This window comes from Apis laboriosa, unplaced genomic scaffold, assembly GCF_014066325.1.
Source record: "Apis laboriosa isolate Shangri-la unplaced genomic scaffold, ASM1406632v1 scaffold113_cov153, whole genome shotgun sequence".
NCBI classification, from domain to species: Eukaryota; Metazoa; Arthropoda; class Insecta; order Hymenoptera; family Apidae; genus Apis; species Apis laboriosa.
Genome location: NW_025220892.1, coordinates 839,378 through 855,387, shown reverse-complemented (window position 1 = coordinate 855,387; position 16,010 = coordinate 839,378). Strand labels below are relative to the sequence as shown.

General features: G+C 20.7%; 3 protein-coding genes across 4 annotated transcripts; 1 reads left to right on the top strand and 2 right to left on the bottom strand.

Annotated features, from left to right (window-relative positions):
* Positions 1 to 31: 31 nt before the first annotated feature.
* LOC122716271 (cytochrome P450 4C1-like) lies at positions 32 to 4,785 on the bottom strand. Its single transcript, XM_043939189.1, has 13 exons — positions 4,654 to 4,785; positions 3,416 to 3,636; positions 3,176 to 3,285; positions 2,809 to 2,899; positions 2,447 to 2,632; positions 2,113 to 2,206; positions 1,920 to 2,022; positions 1,664 to 1,766; positions 1,480 to 1,586; positions 1,331 to 1,399; positions 895 to 1,063; positions 587 to 766; positions 32 to 249 (listed from the first exon to the last, which is right to left on the bottom strand). Exons 2-13 carry the CDS (start codon positions 3,570 to 3,572, stop codon positions 80 to 82), a joined length of 1,539 nt encoding a protein of 512 aa, XP_043795124.1. The 5' UTR covers positions 3,573 to 3,636; positions 4,654 to 4,785; the 3' UTR covers positions 32 to 79.
* Positions 4,786 to 7,596: 2,811 nt separating this feature from the next.
* On the top strand, positions 7,597 to 11,687 carry LOC122716346 (ribosomal protein S6 kinase delta-1). Its single transcript, XM_043939348.1, has 7 exons — positions 7,597 to 7,868; positions 8,061 to 9,194; positions 9,273 to 9,406; positions 9,500 to 10,649; positions 10,723 to 10,818; positions 10,910 to 10,996; positions 11,584 to 11,687. Exons 1-7 carry the CDS (start codon positions 7,773 to 7,775, stop codon positions 11,611 to 11,613), a joined length of 2,727 nt encoding a protein of 908 aa, XP_043795283.1. The 5' UTR covers positions 7,597 to 7,772; the 3' UTR covers positions 11,614 to 11,687.
* Positions 11,413 to 15,962, bottom strand: LOC122716336 (structural maintenance of chromosomes protein 2). 2 transcript variants are annotated; one of them, XM_043939327.1, is made up of 8 exons: positions 15,789 to 15,962; positions 15,151 to 15,573; positions 14,775 to 15,053; positions 13,893 to 14,666; positions 13,216 to 13,803; positions 12,476 to 13,097; positions 12,065 to 12,318; positions 11,413 to 11,980 (listed from the first exon to the last, which is right to left on the bottom strand). In XM_043939327.1, exons 1-8 carry the CDS (start codon positions 15,954 to 15,956, stop codon positions 11,555 to 11,557), a joined length of 3,534 nt encoding a protein of 1,177 aa, XP_043795262.1. In that variant the 5' UTR covers positions 15,957 to 15,962; the 3' UTR covers positions 11,413 to 11,554. The 2 variants fall into 2 exon arrangements, with proteins under 2 accessions (XP_043795262.1, XP_043795269.1); XM_043939334.1 differs by lacking the exon at positions 13,216 to 13,803.
* Between the last annotated feature and the right edge of the window lie 48 nt (positions 15,963 to 16,010).

Below are 16,010 nucleotides of genomic sequence, written 5' to 3'. Positions count from 1 at the left end.
TAATTTACCTTTAATGAGGCAGGACAAAAAATGTATTAAATGTTATATTTATTTTTTGCTATAATAATTAAATACATGATCAGCATATGTTCTTAAGAGGAATGAATTTCATTCGAATTGGATTTTCTAATCGTAATACAATGCCCGAAACAAAAGTTACATCCTTAAGATAATCGATAGGTTCGAAATAGTAATTGTATAAAAGAAGACCTAGATATGTTTTTAATTCGAGCATAGCAAATCGTTGTCCTGCAAGATAAAAATATTATATGTATTATTAAATTTATATAAAAAATAAAATATTTTATTTTTACTTAAAAATTATATATATATATTCACTAAAACTTAGATATAATTTAGAAATTATAAAAATTCTAAATTAATAATATTCAGTAATTCAGTTTTTTTTTCTTTCAAGAAAATATTAAAATTAAATAAAAATAAATTCAACTTTTAACATACTCATTTTTTTACTTATTAATAAAAAATTTATTTTTCTAAATTTAAGAAATTTTTATTTTGCTAAAATCCTTATATATATAAGGATACTGTTTTATAAATATTTATTTGAATGTGAAATTCTTACCAATGCAATTTCTTGGTCCAGCACTAAAAGGTACATAAGCATATGGATGTCGTTTTTTAGAATTTTCAGGCAAAAATCTATCTGGATCAAACTTATTTGGATTCGGCCAAAATTTTGGATCTCTATGAGTTTCAAATATGTTTATGTTAATTACAGTATTCGCAGGTATTTCATAATTACCTAAAAATATAATATATTTCTTATAATTATATGTAAAAATTAAGAATAAATAATTATTAAGAATAAAATTTTTATAAGAAAAGAAAAAATTAAGCATAATTATTTTACTATATAATTTTTGTATTCACTTAATTTTACACTCGTTTCCACTCTACGCGAAATTCGAGGTACGCTTGGATAAAGACGAAGAGATTCCTTAATACATCTCTCGAGATACGGAAGATTTTGAAGAACAGATATATTTAATTTTCCTCCATTTTCTTCTATTGCGGTTTTTATTTCAGCTCTTGCTCGATCCTTTAATAAACAATTATAAATAATATAATAAATAATTATATATATAATAATCTTTTTGTTTAAATATAATAAAATTAATTGAGGGTCATAGAGAATTATAGAAATTATAGAATTATAGATTCAATTTATTAAATTCTTTTATAATAAAGGTGAATAAAAATATATATATAAGAGTTTAGTATTCTTTTCATAATAAAATTAAAATTAGATTTATAATAAATAATTAGTAAATAATATAAAATAGTAAATAAATAGTAAATAAATTACCTGAATCTCTTTATGTTCAGCTAAAAGCATTATAGAAAAGCAAAAAGATATAGCTGTAGTATCATGTCCCTATTTAATATAAATTTTTGTTTTATTATCATTCGAAAAATTGTTTACATTCTTATAATATAAAAATATATTATACATACTCTAAACATAAATGTATCGACTTCTTCTCTAATTCCTTCATCATCTATTTTATTATTTCGATAGGCTTCTATTAATAAGTCAAGCATAGCGAGTCTTTTTCTGCGAACTACAATAAAATAAATAGAAACATTTTATCGCATGCTAATAATATATATACATATATATAATATATCATATATTTACTTCTAAAGTCTTTATTATTATCATTTTCATTTATATTCTCGTGAAAATCATTTAAATATCGACCGTTCGTTTGATCGTGATATTCTTTTCGTTCTTGGATTATCTATAAACATATTAACAAAATATTATTATGTAAAAAATATAATATTAAAATTGTAAAAAGCGACAAATAAAAAAAAATTTACTATAATATAATATAATAATATAATTAGATTATAGTACAAAATCATATTCATAGTGAAAATTGCATTTTTACCTTTCGCGTAAAATTATGTAATATTTTAAGTAATCTAGATTGTTGCCATCCTTGAGGAGAAAGATTAAAGAAGAAATCATAATAAAACCAAGGTTTTATAATTCTAAAATGACCATATAAATATTTATATATAACCAATAAAAATTTAATATGATATAATAATTAAAGATAATATGATATAAAAATTAATTACCTATTGATAAAAATACAACCCATATCATATACAGCTTTACGATATTCACACTGAAACTTTTCTTTATTTTTTAAAGAGGTTCCCATTGCAGTTTCTAAGAACAATTAAGTAATTTTTAAAAATCTAGTTAATCCATTAATTTTTTTTTTAATTAATTAAAATATATCTCTATTATAATAATAAATGCTTTATTATTAAAATAAATATGAAAAATTATATTTTCTAATTTTAATATTTTCTAAAAAAAATTCATTTTAAATTAAACTTTTATTCAACAAAATCTTATATTAAATATTATAATTATCCAAATAATATATAATGTTTCATAATTTACCACATATCACATTCAATGTGTGTTCGCTAGTGAGTTGCAATAAATTTTCCACGAAAATTCCTTCTTCACTCTCCAATGTTTTAATTAAGCGTTCAGCATCCTCTATAAAAATGTCAACAAACTGTCGAAGCACATTAAAATGAAAAGCAGATGTCAATATCTTTCTGCGAACGTGCCACTTATGACCTGCAAGAAATCAATAGAGTATATTTACTTATTTACTTTTCTCCGTTTGCCATTTATAATGTAGCAAAAAAATTATTAAAATCTCAAATAAATTTAATAGAAATCAAAAATGTTTCATAATACAATAAATGAAAGAAGAAAAAAATATAAATAAAAGAAAAAATAAAATATAATACCTGAACTAGTAAGAAGTCCTGTATTGAACCAAGGCTCTAAGTGTTTGTAGCCAAAACCTTTTTTAGTGAATTTAATATTTCCAAGAATTGTCTAGATGACGAAAAGAAAATAATGATTCTTTATTCTCTCACCTACGTAAGTTGACATTTTGCTCAAAAAATTCAACAGTATATAATTTTTTCTTATACCATTATGTATCTTATATTCATTAATATTCTTATAATTTTAATTTGGAATTAATTATAATTATAAAAGAATGTAGATTTCTTATTTATGTTAATTAAAATTATATTAATTAAATTGTATATTTTTTAAAATATTATATTTCAAGAATTGTCTATTTGTCTTAATTTTTTTTCTAATTACCTCAATATCATCCGGATGACAAATATGAACATATGCTTCCAAGAAAGTCCACATTCTATAAATTGGATAATATTGTTTGTTTAATTGTGTCAAAAATTTCCAAAGCGCACCTACAATAAGTATAAAGCAAATAAATGTTAATAATATTAATTCTATATTTATAAGTGAAATTCAATGAAATCATTAAAATAAAAATTAAAATAAAATCAATTTAAAGAAAAATAAGATTTTTCTTCTTACTTGGAGAAATGTTATGAAAAGTAGGAATATTTCCAAGAATTGGTAATGGCTCAGGTCCTGGTATCAAATTTATCATTTTTCCAAATTTTCCATGATGCAATAGAAAATAATGTAGAATGGCCAAGAGAAATATAAAGAACAATATTGTGGAAATCATTTTCTTAAAATTTCAACATTCAATGATATTCCAATTTTTTTTTTACACGCTTCTCTTTTTAAATCTGTCAATAGTATATAGATACATATAAAATGCAATTATTTCAATGATATTTATTATTCTTTAATAATATGTATTTCAAATTTCATTAACAAATTTCATTCATTCATAAACTGCACTGCATATACTTTTCATTGATGTTTTTTTTGAAAATACATATCATTCTCAATTTAAATTTAAATATATGTTTAATACAAAGTTTTTTTTTTATTCATGCATAAACTTTCATTATTCACATAAACTTATCATAGTATTTACTTTATATAAAAGAAAAATTCTCTCGTATTCTCGTTATAATTCAAAATATATATAAGTGTAAGTATAAATTTAATTGAATTATCAGAAAATATTATACCAATTTTTTTTATATATATTAGATAAAGATGTACTTTTAACGATATATTTTTAGAAAATCGTTATAAAATTTGGATAAGGCAACATTAATCGGAGAATATATCAAATCGTATATTTCAAATTATATTTTTATATTTATTGATAAAATATTATCTCTTAATATTTCTTATTTAAGTATCCTTATTAAAAAAATAAAAACATAAAAATATATTATTAAAAACATAAAAATATAAAGCATCAATTGTTAAATTACAAATATTAGCATTAAATACAATTAGATTGTAACAAAAATAAAAAATTTAGTAATATGCGCTTTGCTGAATTTATCAGTATATCAATAACGTAAATTGTATGAAACAAAAAAATATAATTACGTATATTCTATAAGTTTTTATACATTGAAATTTTGTACAAATATTCTATTTATCAAATTAAATTATTTGTTTCCATTATTTTTTTTTTATAAAATTCTTTATGCAAAATATGCAAAATAATTTACAAGCATTTTTAAAAATTTTTAAAAATAAATTTATAAGAATTATTTTAAAATTAATATTTAATATATTAATATAATATTAACAAAAATGATATATAATGCAAATATTATGCATGTTTATCAAATTTATATTGAAATCTGTTAATCAAAATAATATATTCAATTACTTACCTTTTTTCTTTCAATATAATAATAATTTTGAATTTAAGATTGAAGTTTTGAAGAAAGGGTCAGACTAAAGGAATTGCTTGTCACTTACTGCAAAGCAAATCAATCTTAAATGAAAATGAGAAGAGGGTATGCAATTATTCCCACCACATCAAATCTATCTAAGAAGATATGTTATTGTCGGATTTCTCGTATGGCATTGATTTTTAACCAATGTAAATTTGGCTTACAATATTGGAAAGCAAACTTGATAATAGAATGCAAATGAATGCAAGTTTGATGATTACGATTATGAATTACAATAAAAAATGCATAAAAAACAGAATATTAGTAAGAGAAAAAAATATAAAAAAAATATGATTAATTAATTATAAATTGTTCATTTTAACGAAATCATTATTATATTGTATAATTAATTTGTTAATTTTACAATAAAAAAATTATCCATTTTTTTATTCTTTTATATCCATTTATTTATATTTTATACATTATAAATAAAACCTTATAAGAAATAAAAAAGTCAAGAGATTTTTTTTTTCTCTCAAAATGTAATTAATTTTAATCATATGATATCGATTCTTTTTAAATATTGAATCAAAACAAGTCAATTATTTATTTTTTTTAACTTTTTATTCAATATTTATACATTTTTTATCAACATTTTATCAATATTATTATCAATTATTAATATAAGTTATAATTGTGAAAAAAACTTTTCTCAACAATTTATATCAATAAATATTATTGAAAATGGAATATATTTAAATGATTTTTAAATAAAGTAATGTTTCTTTATTTGCGTTCTAAATAAAGTTCGTTTAAAGTATCAAATTTATTATTTATATTTATTTAAATTTCAAATATTGACATTTTAAACATGGTATAAATAAAGATATAATATCGTATTATTTATTATTTTTATTTATTTTATTTTAGATATTTTATTTTTAATGTATAAATATTATGTATAAATATTACATTATATAGTTATATAATGATCTTCATTAAATTTCGATAATTTAATCAAAGTTTTTTTTCATTATTATCGTTATTATTATTATCAATTATTTTCTTTTATGTATTATCAATTATTCTCTATATACATTATTTTTCAATTATTATTATGTATTTCTCAAGATTTATATTGAAAAATATCTTTATAAATACGAAAATCTTAAATCAATTAAAAAATATTTGTTCTAATTATATTGTAATTTATAATGATACTTATAATGATATAATGATATAATGATTACAGAAATCTATCTCTTTCTATAATAAAGAATAAAAAAATTAATATAACATCCATTTTATTTATTCGTGTAATTCTGATTTTTCTGCAAATGTTTCAAATATATGTATATGGATAAATATATATTTTACTTATCTATTAATCTTAAAACTAATCATAATAAAATATTATTTATATAATTATATAAATATATCTTCTCGATTATATATCTCTCGATTATATATTTTTAGCAATAATTAAATATATATATATATATATATATATATTTTTTATTTCTGATATATAAAATTATATTTATAAAACCATTTTTATTGATTAATTAAAATCTATTTAGACATATGTATGTATGTATATTTGTACTTTATATCTACGTTTTTATTTTTTTTTACGTCTTTTTCGATCTACGTTCGTTGTTTTAAGATTGAAATATAGATACAACTGTGTTTCATAATATTTAATACGCCATTCAAATCAAATTAGATAATTATTTATATATATTATGTTAACAAATCTTTTATAACTATATAACAAATTTTATTTATATAAATAGAATTTAAATAAATTATTGTATAAATATAAATAAATAATAATAAATAATAATAAATTATTATATATATTTTAAATTTTTAAAGAAATAATTTCATCATTATTTATAAAATTATTTATTTAAATTTGAAATACTACTTTATACGCACTTAATATATTCTGCAACAAAATATTTGTTTTCTTTTATTTATTTTTATTAAAATTAATTTCTTTATCAATTTTTAAATATAGTATCATATAGTTTTAATAGTTTTATTTCAATCGAACCTTACGATCTTATTCTAAACTAAATCGGTAATGAAGAATGACACAAAAATGGTAAAAGAATTTTATCAGTTTTGTGACGAAATCTATTTTATGCTGTATCGATAACAATGAAAATGACATTAAAATGGTAACATATTTTTAAGTTCTTAAAATGTAGAACAATTAATATTATTAATAAATGATTAATAGATTTTTCTATCTTATATCTTGTATTAATCGACTTATCTAGTATTTATTAAATCAATTTATTTTATACTTTAAATTAAATAATTAAATAAAAAATATATATAATATAATATATATTGTTTCATAAAATGTTATGATAACATATTTTAATATCTATTTAATATCATATTATAGAAATATTTTTTATTATGATTATGATTTAGCTCAACATGAAAATTGTTCAAATATAAATGAATTTAATAATTTTTAAAATTTAGAAATTTAATAATAGCAAAAAGTAAAGCTGAAAGTTAATGAAAAAATATTTTTTAAAAAGTGTCAATTAGTATATACTTTATTCTCTTTTATTTGTTAATTTCTATTTCATGTTTTTTTAGTTTTAAATTTATGACATGATATCGCACGCGCAGTTCCACTTAAGTGATGAAACGACAGGGTTCTAAGAAGTTAATTTTCCTTGACTTCTATTACTTGCTCAGTTAAAATATATAAATAGTGAGATAAGATAATATTAGAATAATATGATAAAATAATAATAGAATCTTTGTTCAATTATCTATGAAAATTATTAAAATCAGTTATAAAAAGAATTTGGTATATTCATCATGATTTGAAATACATAAAAAATACATAAATTTCATAAAAAATTTGTAAAACCATTGCATTATAAATAATTATCTGTAGTAATTATACATTATTATATGAATGGACAAATGGATATTAATAATATTAATTGAAAATTAATAAAACACGATATATATGTCACGTAAACGAAAAAAAAAATTAAAAACATGAAAAAATCATGATAGAAATACGCGACTTACGATAAAGTAATCAATTTATTGAACTTCTATATTTAAGTGTATAAACAATGGCACCCACCAGAGACAAATGTGTGAGACGTTTTATTATTCCAGAAACGACACGACATAAAAAAGGATTTACTATTTACAAAGTCACATCTGTGGTATGCAGTGCAAATATAATATATAAAATAAAATAAAATAATTTAATAATCAATTTTTCTGTGGATTTAAAATTTATAATAATTTCAAATTAATCTTTATGATATTCACTTTAACAATTTTGATTTTTATTATATGAAAATAATATTTTAGATATTAAGTTATAATATTAAGTTATATATGTACTTTTTTAGGTATTTTTAAAAAGTTCTCATGAAGAAATTTCTAAAGTGTCTGTATGGAAACGTTATAATGATTTCAAAAAACTTCATTTAGAATTAAATGTACTATATTCACAATCTCGAATTAAAGAAAGTTTTCCATCATTTCCAAAACCAAAATTTTTTGGTAGATTTGAAGCCGATGTCATTGAAGAAAGAAGAGAATATGCATTAAAATTTTTAGAATTTATAGGAAGACATTCATATTTATATTCTAGTGATATTTTCATAAAATTTTTTGAAACTAGTCATGCTGATTATTATTTAAATGATTATTCTCAGTCTATTAGTTCTGATACATCAACAGAAGATCTTCATTCTTATGTAAATTCTCTATCTAATAATGATGTTGTTCCTCAAAATATTTCCCAAATCAAAAATATTCAAACATCATTTACAAATTCATCTATTTCTAAAAATGAAGTAAATCAATCTCAAGGAACATCTGATTCTAAAGAACAAATTTTACCACAAAATAATTTAAGATACAAAACTGAAAATGAAAAGATATCCATGACAAAAAATATACATAATAAATTATTAATGGAAAACAATGATTCAAGTAAAATTGTTTCTAAATTAGAGGATACTCAATTAATTTCTAATAAAAATAATAATTGCTATAAGAATTATTGTATTAAGAAGGAGAATGATTCTGTAATTTTAGCATCAAACACTAAAACAAATAATGGTACCACTGTTGAAGATATAAATTCTTCAATAAATACTCATGATGGTTCTGATTTACCACAATCATTGACAGATTCGCCACAATATATTCTAATTGCAGCTGCACATATGAGTGCAGCTATTAAACATGAAGATCTTACTGAATATGAAGAAGCATTTACTCAATATAAAATGGGAATCTCTAGTCTTCGATCTGGAGTTGAATCTGATTCAAACAAAATAAGAGCAGAAATAATTAAGGAAAAAATATCAAAATATTTAATACGTGCTGAAAAACTTTATAATAGATATCTAAATTGTAATATCTCAGTGTTGAATAAACCTATAGCAGAACTTCAATATTATAAAGTATTAAAAATTATAGAATCAGTAATGCTTGTGAGAGATATTCGTCAGAATTGCCTCAATATTGTAAAAGTATAAATAATTTGAATATTTTAGTTTAAAGCAAAAATATAGAAAAAAAAAAAAAATTTTAAATTCTTTTAATTTCAGGCAATAGAAAAATTATCTTCAAACAAAGAAAGTATAAGTAATTATATATTACGCGGTGAAATACCATACATGGTCCGTTTATATGCATGTATTGAAACAGACACGCGCATATTTCTAATTTTACAACATTTAGGGTAAGTATTATAAAAATAATATTACTATTATTTTTATTATTTAATTGTAAAATCTATTTTATAATCGCTGAAATTATTTGAATTATATTATAGCCGTGGAAAATTATGGGATTTTATAACATCACATTATAATTCTGTCAGTAATAAAAATTGTGACAAAATAATTACAGAAAAAGACATTAAAAAAATAAGTGATGATAGTAATGTCAAATTACATAAAAGCGATGTAAATGAAATTGAAGATGAAATTGAAAATTTAAATCTTAGTACAAATACTAAAGTACAAATGGACATATATCCGATAATAGTAGAAAAAAATTATGAAAAATATACCAATGTATCTACTACACAATTACTAGAAAAAGCACAAATACTATTACAATCGGTTAATGCAACTTTAAAAGAAAGTAATTCTGTTGCCAATCGATTATGTGAATCTGATCGCTTGATAAATCATCAAGATAATACTTCGTTATTAAATTTTAAAAATATATGTCAACCAAAACATTATGATGAAATATCATTAAATGTTAATGATATATTATTAGAAAATGATGATACAGATAAAACTATTACAAACGAAAAAATACCTGAGAAAAATGTGATAACATCTAATTATTTATCACAAAATAATATTACAAATATAAAGAGTCAATATAGCAGCACTAATTCATCATTAAATAATAGTTATAAAAATCTTAATTTCGAAAAAAAAGAATCCATAAATTCTTCGATAGATAGTTTAAAAACAAATAATACATATTTTGCATTAGAAAATAGATATGATGATATTCCACGAAAATATGAATTAAATAAATTGATTGATATTCGTAATCAAATGGAAATAAATAATTATTGCATATCAAATAATCAACAATTAAAATATAATACAATTTTAATGGTATCAACAAAAAACAACAATAGCATGGATATTGAACAAGAATATTGGACAATACCAGAAAATGTAATTCGTCTTTGGACTGCTGAAATACTTTTAGCTTTGGAAGCTTTACACCAACAAGATGTTATTGTTTTTGATTTAAAACCTGATAATGTATTACTTGATGATAACGGGCATGTGCAATTAACATATATTGTACCTCGCCATGATATAGATTTATTAAAATATAAATATCCATATTCATCTCCTGAATTATGCACATTTTCAGCTATGATTCCTCTTACTCCAGCTACAGATATTTGGAGTTTCGGCATTATATTATACGAATTAATAGTAGGCAATGTATGCAATAAAAATAAAACTGTTTTAAAAATATAATATAAAATAGATACTATATAATTACTTTATCTTGCAGAAATTTGAAGCAAAGCATCCAGGTTCATTTCAATCGCATTCCATAATTAACATTCCTAGCAAGCTTTCTGAAAATGCAAAATCTTTGCTTCTTAATGTAAGTTTTTATACTATTCTAAATCTTCGTATCTAAATAATTTCCTCTTATTTAAAATATAGAAATTTTTGCAAAATTTATAAATTTACAGATACTAAAATATGAACCAAATGAAAGGATGACAATACCCGAAATAAAACAACACCCATTCTTTAAAGATATTAATTGGTCAAATTTGGTAACTACATTCTAAAATTATAAGAACTTTGTTCTTATTAAATTTTTAAAAAAATATATCATTGATCAAAAAAATTCTCAACAAAAATGGATTCCTAAAAAAAAAAATTTTTTTTTATGTAGAAAATATTGTTCTTTTTAAACAATATTTTGTAAAGCATTATAAATCTAAAATTATTGTAAATAATAAATGTTTAAATATTAATAAATAAACAAAAGCTGTTATATTGTATAATGTATTTTATAAATATTTTATGATAATATATATAATATGTAGATATAATTATTCATAAAAATCATAGAAATCCAATTTTTTATTAAGGAATCCAATGTTTGGAATTTTTTTAATCATAAAGGCATTTCATATACATACTTAATATATATACTTAAAATATAATTTATAAAAAGTATTTTAATCTATTGTACAGGAGTATTATTTCAAAAATATTTATCAAATATAAAATCATCTATTATAGATAAAATATCTTAATTTATTTATATACATAATAGATTAAATATGAGATTGTAATATGTAGATTGAGAGGTATGATACACTTATTTACTTACTTCTTATTTTTTCACTTCTAGATACTGTTGACATTCCATCAACAAATCTAGTTGTAAATACTACATTAGCATTGTTGAACATTCCATCTTTTAATGATACAACAATAAATTGTGAATGTTTAAAATGTTTTTTTAACATTATACCAATATTCTCAGTATGAGAGAGATCTAATGCAGCATCAACTTCGTCCAAAATATAAAGTGGAGCAGGTTTAAATAAAAGCATAGCTAAGATTAAAGACAAAGCAACTAAAGATCTTTGTCCCCCTGATAATTCTCCTAACGATTCTTTCCAAATACCAGAAAATGCAATTTTTACTTCTAATCCTTCTGTAACTGTTTGATTTTCACAAGGTTGTAACTTTGCATCAGCTCCTGGTAATAAACTACTAAAAATTGACCCAAAATCTTTATTTACCTGAAAATTAATATTAAATTAATATAATAATTATGTAATATAAATTTAATATTTCAATTTAATTTAAATATTAAATAGTAATACTTGTTCCCAAGCTTTCAATAATGTTTCTCTCTTTTTTTCATCTAAATGCTTAATTGTCTCTAATATTTTTGTTTTATCATTTTCAACTATTTTCTTTTTTTTCACCATTTCATTAAATTGTTCTTCTTCTTTATCAAGAAGACTAATAGCACGTGTATTAATACTTCGACTGAGTTTTTCACGCATCGATTGTAATTGTTGTACTTTTTGTTCCATTTCTTTAGGTTTATTAACATTAAAATCGTAAATACCACCTAATAAAATATATTTTATAATTATATATTATATTATATATATTATATATATTATATATTATATATATATATTATATTATATATTTATAATTATATATTATATTATATATAAAATAAATTTAATATATAATTTAAACTTATAAAAAACAAATGTTACCTGTTTTTCCAAAATAAATTTTATCCTGTTCAATCCATTCATACTTTTGAATAAGTTCAGAAACATTTTCTTTACAATTTTTAACAATATTCTTAATTGAATTAATTTCATGATTTAATTTTTTAATATCCAATTCTGTTTCTTTATTTTGCTTTATAATATCTTCTTTTCGCGTCATAAGCTTTCGCAAATAAGCATTTTGTTTATTAATATTATCTTTTTGTACTTTTATATCAGATTGTATACGTTTTACATTAACTTTTACTTCATTTAATTCTTGTTCTAATTCATTTGCTTTTTCTTGTAATATATTTAACTTTTCTTCAGATGTTATTAACTGTTCTTTTCCAATTTCAATACTTTTTTGTAATTCTTTTATTTCCAGCTCAAGCATATCTGCTTCTTGTTCTCGTTTTTGCCATTCTTTACGACTGTTTTCAGCTTTTGTTTTTAATCTTTCTAATTCAGATTTAGCATTTTTCAACTGTTTTTCACGAATATTGGTAGCATCTTTCAATTGATGTTCTAATTCTTGAGCATGTATAGTACTTTCCTTTTCATTTTTTTCTACCACTGTTATTGTTTCTAAAAGTTGTTCAATACTTTTTTCTAATGAATCTATCTGCAAAAAATTTATACATTTACATTATTTTATATATTATATATATATATATATATTATATATATTATTATATTAACTATATTTTTCTAAATTGATTTCAAATCATATTTATATATACCTCCTCTTTTATTTTATAATATTCTGTTTGTTCTAATTTTTGTTTCACCATATTAATTTCATAATTTCGTAAATCAAATGTTTGTTTTAATGAAGTATATTTTTCAGCAATATTGTTTACATTCATTAATGTTGTCTCAATATTTTGAAGAGTTTCTTGTTTGGTATTTAATTTATTTTGTATATTTTTTAATTCATCTAACTTTAAAAGAACTGATCCAGTTTTTAATGGTGCACCACCAGATAAAATACCAGCAGGATCAACAACATCTCCTTCTAAAGTGACACATTTTTTCATTATATTATCATGAAATGCTATTTTCTTAGCAATTTCAATATCTTTACAAATAAAGATTTGTCCAAAAATCCATGTCATAGCAGATCTAGTTTCTTCTGGAAAATCTATGAGAGACAAAGCTGGTCGAACATTTTCTATACCACCTATTTTCTGTGCCAAATGAATTAATTGATTATCCATAGATCTGCCTCCTACTTTATTTAAAGGAATAATAGTTACACGTTTTTGTAATTGACCATGTTGAAGTATTTTCTTACTAGTTATTTCTGTATCTACTACTATATTATATAACTGAAAGATTAAATATTGAATGTTAAATTTGAAATATATACATTAACAGTGTTATTTAAAAAATAAATGTCATAAAAAAATCAAAATACCTTTCCTCCTGCAGCAATATCCAATGCATATGCTGCATTTTTATCTTTAACTGTGATTAATTTACATACAACTCCTTTTACTGAATTATGATTAAAATTAGAATCAGGTTTTTGATATTCAAATCTAATTTGAGGATATTTTGATTCAAAATGATCTATTTCTTCTTCTAATGCTAATATTTCATTTCTTAATTTATATCTTTGTTCTTTAAGTTCTTCCATATATCCATCTTTGTAATTTAATTTTTTCAATTCATTTTCTAAATTTTTCACTTCTTTTTCTTTATTTTCAAGATCTTTAGTATATTTCTTATATTCATCTCCAGTGTTTTTTAATTCTATTTTTTTTCTCTTTAGTTGCTCTCTATTATGATTTAATGTCATTTCACATTGTTTGCGTTGCGTTTGTGCTTCTGATAGACTCTGCTTAGTATTTATTAATTGTTGTTCCAATGTTGCATTTTCACCATCTTGACTTTCTAATAAGCCAGAGCTAATTTTTTGATATTTTTCTTGTGCAAATAATACTGCTTTACAATCTTGTTCATCTGTCTCTTTTAACATTTTAAAAAGATCTTCAACTTTAGCATATTCTTTTTGTTTTGTTACAAAAATATTTTCATCATCAGCTATATTAATTTTTAATTGTTCTATTGCTTTTTTAGCAGCTTTAATATTTTCTTCATTGCTATTAAATTCAGCTGTTAATTTACATTGTTTTTTTTCTGCTTCTTTTAATTCATTATCCAAAGTTTCTAATTGAGTTCCTGTTTCCTATATTATGCAAAAAAATATATATATATAAAATATAAAAAAAAATGTTTTAATTATATTAAAAAATATAAATAAAAAAATATTTTTTTATATAATTAAAATATATACTAGATCTTTTTTTTTAGCTATTTCATCATATTCTTTTTCTATATTTTTAAGCTCTTCTTCACCATCATTAATGTTTTTTGTTTTTTCTTCTATTTTATTTCTAACAATTTGAGCATTTTCTTCTGCATTTTGACTTTCATTTAAAGCTGTGACATATCTCCATGCTAGACAAATTCTTTTACAATGTTCTAATTCTCTTTCAATACGTTGAAATTCAACATATTGTATTTTTTCTTCTTTAAGTTTTGATAATCTTGGACCAATTTCATTTTTCAAAATCTGAAATTTATTTAGTTTTAATTAAACTGTATAATAATAATAATAATGTTAAATATTTTAATAATAAATTACAAAAAATTTAAAAATTGAATCATACATCATTTATTTCCTTTAATTTACTATCTTTTTTTTCTATAGTTTTTAAAGCAGCTTCTTTTTTACTTTCATACATTCGAGTACCTGCAGCTTCTTCTATCATTGATAAAATTTCCATAGGTTTCATATTTAAAACTTTTGTAATTCTTCCTTGCATTATCAAAAAATGTGGATTATTAACATTTAATTGAACAGAACAAAACATATCTTGGACACGTTTATTTTGTACATTAGATCCATTGATCAAATATTTATTTTTACCACCAATTACAACTTGTCTTGTAACTATTATCTCTTCATGATGTTCATATCCCATAGGAGATGAATCTCTATCTCTATTATCAAATGTTATAGTAACACTAGCTTTTTTTATACCTGCTTGACCAGATTTATAAACTAAGTCTTGTAATGATGTTGCACGTACCTAAAAAAATAAAAAATATTTTCTTATTCTTAAATTGTTTTTTTATTCTGCTTTGATACAAATTTTATATTTAATGCTTAAGTAATATTAATAAGTATTAGAAGTATATTTGTCATATTTTTATATAACTTATTTCATTCTATTAATGAAAATATAATTGTTTTAAAAAATAAAAATAATATTATGTTAAAAATATATAAAAAATAATATATTACCTGTCCAAGGTTCGATATACCTAAAACAAAGCATATTGCATCAAGAATGTTTGACTTCCCACTACCATTAAATCCTGTGATTGCGTTGAATTCTTTATTGAAATCATTTATTTCAATTCTTTTTCCGTATGATTTAAATCCTTCTAATACCATAGATTTTATATACATTATGAAATTAAGTAAATAGAATTGAAATAGAATTGAAAATATTACTTTAATTAC

Bases quoted from the DNA above. Each gene is read 5' to 3' on its own strand.
- LOC122716271 (XM_043939189.1), bottom strand. From the start codon at position 3,572: ATGATTTCCACAATATTGTTCTTTATATTTCTCTTGGCCATTCTACAT. The intron at 2,633-2,808 runs GTATTATATTTT...GATTTCTTGCAG, and splicing joins AGGACTTCTTACTAGTTCAG to GTCATAAGTGGCACGTTCGC. The intron at 767-894 runs GTGAATACAAAA...TTATATTTTTAG, and splicing joins GGAAACGAGTGTAAAATTAA to GTAATTATGAAATACCTGCG.
- LOC122716346 (XM_043939348.1), top strand. From the start codon at position 7,773: ATGGCACCCACCAGAGACAAATGTGTGAGACGTTTTATTATTCCAGAA. The intron at 7,869-8,060 runs GTATGCAGTGCA...GTACTTTTTTAG, and splicing joins TTTACAAAGTCACATCTGTG to GTATTTTTAAAAAGTTCTCA. The intron at 10,819-10,909 runs GTAAGTTTTTAT...ATAAATTTACAG, and splicing joins CAAAATCTTTGCTTCTTAAT to ATACTAAAATATGAACCAAA.
- LOC122716336 (XM_043939327.1), bottom strand. From the start codon at position 15,956: ATGTATATAAAATCTATGGTATTAGAAGGATTTAAATCATACGGAAAA. The intron at 12,319-12,475 runs GTAACATTTGTT...ATATTTTATTAG, and splicing joins AATTTATTTTGGAAAAACAG to GTGGTATTTACGATTTTAAT. The intron at 11,981-12,064 runs GTATTACTATTT...ATTAATTTTCAG, and splicing joins TATTGAAAGCTTGGGAACAA to GTAAATAAAGATTTTGGGTC.